We start from the raw sequence: 7,944 nt of genomic DNA, 5'->3' as shown, positions 1-7,944 counted from the left end.
TGACACCATCAGAACCCTCTAATAATCCATGTGAGGCCTGAGCATCATTGGGTGCAAGACATTGTTGAATACAGGAAAGCACAGACATTAACACAGTAACCTGAGTGAAATCTGCTCAAATACTGTATGCTCATTGGGTGTCCATAAAAGTGGTGAATGGAGAAGAATGGAACGGTTCATAACTGTTAACACGCTGTAGCTAGTACAAAAAGTTATTTTAAATAGACATGGAAATACCTGTGTAGTGTTCTTGTATTCGTGTGCTTTCTGTTGGTTCTAAAATTAGCAACCAGTCATTATTACCTTTCATTATCCACACCAAATGCATATTTGAAAAGTCAGCTGACTAGTTCTCCCAGAAACCGATCATTTATTCACACTCATTTGTTTTAAACCCATTTAATTTTCTTTCTTTGGTGGAGCACAAAAGGAGTCATTTATAGCACAATGTATAGCATAACCCAAGACGTAAGTTTTCATAAAGTGGTTATTACATGGCCTCAGAAGACCTGGAATATAATGCATAAGCCATGGACTTCTCTTTTATTGTTTTTATGCATGTAGAAACAAATTTGGAGAACTTTAGCATTACATCACTTGCTCATCAGTGGATCCTCTGCAGTGAATGGGTGCCGTCAGAGAGTCCAAACAGCTGATAAAAACACCACAATAATCCACAAACTAAAAAAATCCACATGCAGGACTTCAGTCCTTCAATTAACATCTTGTGAAATGAAAAGCTGTGTGTTTGTAGGAAACCAGTCCATCATTAAGACATTTTTAACTTAAAACCACTGCTCATTCTGACGGCACAGTGGATCCATTGGTGAGCAAGTGATGTAATACTTATTTTCTCCAAAAATGCTTATATGAAGAAAAAAACTCATCTACATCGCTTTGATTCAGCAAATTTTCATTTTTGGGGGGTGAACTATACCTTTAATGCTCCATTTATCACATTCAACATACAGAATGATTCCTTTTACCAGATCGGTCTTAAAACTCAACTGACTTTTTCTTCAGACAACACAGCCAGGATTCAGTGGAGTGCTGCTACTGAGTATGAACCCATTCTTTCCATGTCTACACATTATATTCTAATAGAGGCCACTGAACATCATCTTATGTTTTATTCTTTATGGTTTTGAAAGATCCTTGAAGCCTTCATGCAGCTATACCATGGTGTGTACCAGACACCATGTGGAGAATTATTAACTATAGTTGAGGCATTGGGATTTTACCTTCCGCCCATACAGTAGAGCTGACAGCAGTTGTGACGGGTAGCTTAAGCAAGCCATCTGCTGTAAAAAGAATGCCTTTGATACCATTAGCCCCCATTGTGCACTAACATGTTGTTTCTAGAAGCTTCAGCTGATCCTGTGAAGCTGGCTGTGGTGGGAGATGACTGTGGGCTTAGAGATTCCTGTGCTAACAGCAGGGAGATGTGCGCATGCAGGCAGAAAACCACACAGTGATCATAGTCTGTGTGTGTGTGTGTGCACAAACTTTGATCTTCTGATGAGCTGCTAATTTGGTCTCAAGGCCAGTCAGTAAGCAACATTGTGTGTGTGTGTGTGTGTGTGTGAGCTCTTGTTTTTGTGACATATTAGGACACAACTCTGTATAATGACATAGGTATGACACAGGTATTACAAGGAGAGGTCCCCATTTTGCAAAAAGCTTATAAATCATACAGAATTTTTTTTTTTTTTTTGAGAAAGTAAAAATGCACAGTTTCATGTGAGGGTTAGGGTTAGGTGTAGGGTTGATGTAGAACAATAGAATATACATTTTGTACAGTATAAAAACCATTACGCTTATGGGATGTCCTCACTTTTCACAAAAACAAGCCTGTGTGTGTGTGTGTGTGTGTGTGTTGATTTGTTTATTAGTATATGTATGGCTTTTCTTTACTCTGAGGGACACAAAAGTAGAAATTTTGAAAAATATCTAACTTATTACATGATATAGTTAGTCAGTTAGTCTATAAAATCAAAGTCAGTGGGTTCAGGGTTGACTGACTGTCATTTTATGGACAAAAACATTCTTAAAATATATATATTTTTTATTCCACTGAATGATCTGAACAAGTCATATTTAGTTATTCATAATATTAATTTAACCCTGACATATTAAATAATAATATAAAAATAATATATATATATATTTTTTTTTTGTATCAGTGAGAATATGCAAAATAAGCAATTTGAAGCATTTTCTGATATTAATAATGCCTAAGAGTACAATCAGATTCTGATAGATTGTAATGTAAATCAATGAGATCTTTAGAACAGTATAAAGCAGATTAAAATGATAACACACATCAGAGGCCCTGTTAATTGTTTAATGATTTATTTAGGATCAAGATTGAGGGCCACTTATATAAAAAGAAAAACCAAAAAATAAATAAAGGGAAGGGGGGGGGGGGGGGTATGGGCAAAGAAACTAATAACCAAAAAAGAATCATGGAAATCACACTTTAAGCTCAGTAAAATAAAAGCTGTGAGCATGAATCATTATACCTGGTGCACTGTTGAGAACATTAAAGCAGCATAGAGGAGCATCTCACAGCATATAAAAATATGAAACCCATCTCTCAAGACATACATCTGAGCTCATGCACTATTGCTGAAAACACATAATTACCCACTAGCACTGATGTGATCCAATCTTATAAGTGTATTTGCCTTCCTCTATGCTTTATTATGGACCCCAGTAGCTTTGTACTAGGATAGTGCCTGTTTTATTTAGGAAATGTTCTGGACAACCTGCGTAAACTGAGACTATATTGAGATATTGGGTAAAAATGGATGTCACATTGTTGATTCGGTGAAGGTCATAGATGTGCAAATTTGTTTCTTCTCCTGAGCATAAACCTACCCTCCTATTCCACTCAGAGTGTCAGTGTCAATGTGTAAATTATACGGAAATAAGTCTGAAATCTTAAAATGAAGCTGGAAATATGTGCATGAGAGAGCCCTTTCTCCCCCATGCAGCCCTTGCTCGAGTTTCCCCTCCCTTCCGTCCAATTATGTTTAAAATGCGGTGGAGAGCAAGAGCAGGCGCACCTGACAGATGTTGACCATTTTTAAACCCTGCTCGCTCTCACAAGTTCAAGAGACTCTCTAATTCACTTTGCACTCGGGACATAACGGAGGACTGCCACTTACTGAGCTTTTGGAGCACAGACCAAAACACATTATTTCAGTGCTGTGAAGCTCAGATCAGGGTAGAGACAACTTGCAGTTCACTAAACCTATAGTGTGATTTCAATTATAGTTTTATTTTTCATAGGTTTTCTGTTTCATGGCACTTTATTGTGTTCTTTATATCAGTTGTTCTCAAACTTGATCCTAAATAAATCATTACACGTGTAACAGGACCTCTGATGTGCATTATCAATATTAAATGATAATTAACTGTTGTAAAATAATAATACAAATAAAAAATCATAATGTTATTTTTTTCACATTTACATTACCACATTTTCTTTTTTATTAATAATATATACGTCTACATTTTATTGTTCTGTAATTGATCTCTCTCTCTCTCTGGGTAGGAACGCAGTTGGTCCTTTATTTATTGATTTTTGGAGAACCTCACAACTTATTCCAAGTTTTTCTGTGATCCTTGGATTTTCCAAAACTATTGTATAGAGATTGTCTATGTACACTCGCACATGTAAATGTGTGATTAAACTATAAAAGTAGTACAAAGCAAAGGGAACTTGTTGGGGGGTTTCGTATGTGTGCGTCCAGTAGACGGCGATCACAGTCTGTAAATCAATGAAGATAAAGATGTAACTATATTTCGCCTTTTTATCTGCACCTTTTGTTGACAAAATTAATGACAGTAAAGTCAAAACAAGGGCAGTGAACATTTAAGTGCGTATTATGCTTATATAAAATTGACTTTCTACATGTGGACGATCTCGTCACCTTGTTTTCCCGTGATGTCGAATAGAGGATTACTTGATATGTTTTAATTGGTGAATAGTGCAGTTATTACCTATTTAATTCGTTGGGATGAATTCCGACTTCATAGTTGTTGTGATGTTGCACTAAGCCAACGTTTCCGATACCAATGGAAAATACACTATGTAAAGAATTTAATTAATTTATTTTTTCGCATACCAACCATTTTTAGCTGTTCCCCACTTTTGCACTTAATGACGAATGGGCACATATGGCACATGCACAGGGTGTGAGGCACCTGTTTCTTAGCAACCGTCACAACAGGAAAACACCTGTAGCATCAATTTATTCAAAGGGACTTGAAATGATTGTAATACTGGAAAAGATACTGAGAAAATGTGAATGAGAACAAATTTATATATACAAAAAATATATATAGGCCTAAGACGTTTACACGTCTGCCTGCTGAGGCATTTATTTCCTGTTTTGGACTTTTTAATAAATAAAGAATATAATGGTTAAAAAGACAAAAAAGTTTATCAATTTAATTATTGTGGTTTAGCTTACTTAACGAGATTTTTTTTTCCTGATAGAAAACCATATGGGCTAATTTACAATAAAAATCACTGCTCACATGTTTGAAGTCCAGGCTCCGACGTTTCAAATCACTGATTTATTGTTTATTCCAGCGAAAATGATCATTCGGAGATGATTTACCCCATATAACATTTGTCAGCAGTGGTTTGTAGCCAACTGTTTACCTTCCGCGCGCCGCAGAAAAACCTTTCAGCTGCGCCTGTAGCGCGCGCTCTCTCCCCCGTGCTCGTCACCTGACCGTGAGCCATATGCAAATCTGCCCCGTCCTCAAACGCCATTGGCTCTCCCTCACTCATTTATTCCCTGTCAACGCGCATCATATGGCCGCTCTTCCACTAACTTTTCGAGCCCACCGCTGAAAGTAGCTCAAAGACAATTCCGCTCTGGAAGTGAAAATCACCCCGAGAAAAAGTTAGAATAAAACAAAGGGAGACGAGCAGCCGCAAAGTCTGGATTGTACCGATCTCTCCTGTTCAAGTGGCCTCTTTTGTTATAAAGAGGTTCTACACGTGTGTGCCTGCCAGGAACGGGGACGTGTGAATGTTTCTGTGTGTGAGCTGAGTAAGTTAACGCCAGGTGAATGTATAGCATGATGATGGAAACGGACTTGCATTCCCCGGGACCCCATACTAACACAAACACGGGCCACACGGGACCCAACGGCGGCAGCAAAGTTAACCAAGACCGTGTCAAGAGACCTATGAACGCGTTTATGGTGTGGTCTCGGGGTCAGCGCAGAAAAATGGCTCAGGAGAACCCAAAGATGCACAACTCGGAGATCAGCAAGCGCCTCGGAGCGGAGTGGAAAGTCATGACCGAGCCGGAAAAGCGACCCTTCATTGACGAGGCGAAAAGACTGCGTGCCATGCACATGAAGGAGCACCCGGATTACAAGTACCGACCCCGGAGGAAGACCAAGACGCTGCTCAAGAAGGACAAGTACTCTTTGGCAGGTGGCCTGCTCGCTGGATCAGGTGGCGGAGGCGGCGTGGGGCTGGGGATGGGAATGGGTGCACCGGGGGTCGGGCAGAGGTTAGACAGTCCGGTGGGTCACGGTGTCAACACCGCGGCGAGCTACGCGCACATGAACGGCTGGACCAACGGGGCGTACTCGGGGCAGGTAGCGGCCGCCGCGGCTGCAGCCGCGATGATGCAGGAGGCGCAGCTCGCCTACAGTCAGCATCCGGGCAGCGCAGCGCATCACCACCACGGACACCATCACCATCCTCATAACCCCCAGCCTATGCACCGCTACGAAATGACGGCTCTCCAGTACAGCCCACTCTCAAACTCTCAGAGCTACATGAGCGCCTCGCCGTCAGGTTATGGGGGAATATCCTACACACAACACCAAAACTCCAGCATGGCTTCCTCTGGGGCCATCGGCGCGCTGGGTTCGCTGGTGAAATCGGAGCCCAGCGTAAGTCCTCCCGTTACAGCTCACTCTCGAGCCCCTTGTCCCGGAGACTTGCGAGAGATGATAAGCATGTATTTACCGGCGGCGGAGGCAGGGGACCCGTCCGTTCAGAGCAGACTTCACGCTGTACCGCAGCACTATCAAAGTTCCGCGACGAGCGTAAACGGAACCGTTCCTCTGACACACATATGAAAAGATTCGCATTCAGACTCAAATAACCAAATATTTACCTCTTTTAGAGCATAACTACCTTTTTTGTACAGAATGTCTGTTCTTGTAAATTTGAAGGTGATATTATTTAAATATGATACTTAAACTGAAGGACACCCCTTGGGATGTTGTCTGAATAATTTGTCTGAAATTACACAATATGCGTGAGCTTTACACATTTGCGAGGGATTAATTCTTCTTTTGTATGTGTGTGTGTGTGTGTGTGTGTGTGAGAGAGAGAGAGAGAGAGAGAGAGAGAGAGAGAGAGAGAAAGCGATTGAAATGGTTCTGTGTTTAAGACATGAAAAAGAGTGCAGTTTAAAATTAAATCAAATTACGTTTTTAAAGTTTTCTAAGATTTTTCTCGATTCCACTCGGATTTGTCAATACGTGAGTTACTGTACTCGATCTATTCCTTATTTGTTTGTTGTATTTTTCCTTGTACATTGTGAATATATTACAGAGAAAGATTGATACACATCTGTAAATATAATTCGGATTTGCCATGAAAAATAGGAAAACGTTTTGCATTGATGTGAGAAGAATAAATGTCACTGCTTTTGCTCTGATTCTGGAAAGTTAGTTTGCTGTGTTGTTTTGATTTTTTATCCCATGGGACTCGCGATTTAGCTGGTGGAAACAGAGTTAATGTTCCAATGTGATAACATTCATATTTCTGTATAAACCACGAAACGGGCATATTTAGTCACACTCTCTGTTTGATCAAATCTGAGCGTTTTGTTAAAAAATATTGGGACAAAACAGTAAGAACAATGTTTTTAAATAGGATTTTATTGGGGGCAGATGATTATTTTAATTATATAGGTGTAAATATAAATAATCATACGTATTTAAGCAAGTAGGCAATCAGAAATAAAATATAAAAGCATAACCACTATATACTGAAATGTAGGTCTATATGTAAGATCTGCTGAAAATTGAATTTGTTAAAAAAAAAAAAAAAAAAAAAAAAACTAGTTACAACTAAATTATATTTATTATAATAAATCAGGTAATTATTTCTAAAGAAGTTCCTACTATTACATTGCTATTAACTTTACTCTGGAAAATATTTTACATTAGAAGATTAGGTAAAAAGAAGTGAAAGCCTAATGTCTAAAATATGTCACTTGATTTGAGTGTTCATCTCTTTAAATTAGTTTTTGACACTTAGTTTTTTGGGCTCGAAGCTTTTGGTTGTGTCTGTCTAAATGAAACTTCAGATCGCTGGATAATTAATGTTTATTGTATGCCAGTATTTTTGTTAGTCCCGATGAGCTGCTTTAATCGCGGTAAAGTTTACCAAGCTATTTTGCAGTAATGAACCCTTCTGTATTTGTCATCATTTAGGAAGCCTTTTGTGACGTTGTTGCTGTGTCTTGATGCATATGATGGAGGTCAAAGTGCAAGACCTCTCAAAATAAATAGGCCTAATGTCCAATGAAAACCGAAGAACAGCAAATAGAGAGCGAACCACATTATTCATTGTTCAATGGACTTACCCCTGTTTTTTTCCTGTGATCCCCGGATTGTACAGACATACGCTTTAAATCCGCTCCACTTCAATTAAATCCGCCTGGGTATAACCCGCGAGCCACTCATGACTATATTTACCGGTTATGGAATAATTGCGTTCTGAACCCATGAATGGAATTTAAAATGTTAGTTTATTTCCACTTTAGGTGTGCATTTTAGAAGCATTCTATTTTTTTCGCCTCCTGGCTTATTTTCATTTACTATTGAAAACATTTTTTTTTTTTTTTTTTGTAATTGAATTACCTACTGCATGGTGGGCCGTCAAGCAAA

At 39.1% G+C, this 7,944-nt stretch overlaps 1 protein-coding gene across 1 annotated transcript; it reads left to right on the top strand.

The window, feature by feature from the left end:
- Positions 1 to 4,848: 4,848 nt before the first annotated feature.
- Positions 4,849 to 6,707, top strand: LOC128018684 (transcription factor Sox-1b-like). The gene has a single exon (XM_052604374.1). It carries the CDS (start codon positions 5,092 to 5,094, stop codon positions 6,118 to 6,120), a length of 1,029 nt encoding a protein of 342 aa, XP_052460334.1. The 5' UTR covers positions 4,849 to 5,091; the 3' UTR covers positions 6,121 to 6,707.
- The last annotated feature ends 1,237 nt before the right edge of the window (positions 6,708 to 7,944 follow it).

Source organism: Carassius gibelio, chromosome A1 (genome assembly GCF_023724105.1).
Source record: "Carassius gibelio isolate Cgi1373 ecotype wild population from Czech Republic chromosome A1, carGib1.2-hapl.c, whole genome shotgun sequence".
In the NCBI taxonomy this organism is placed as follows: domain Eukaryota; kingdom Metazoa; phylum Chordata; class Actinopteri; order Cypriniformes; family Cyprinidae; genus Carassius; species Carassius gibelio.
The sequence above is the reverse complement of the archived record's forward strand: the minus strand, read 5'-3'. Positions and strand labels throughout refer to the sequence as shown.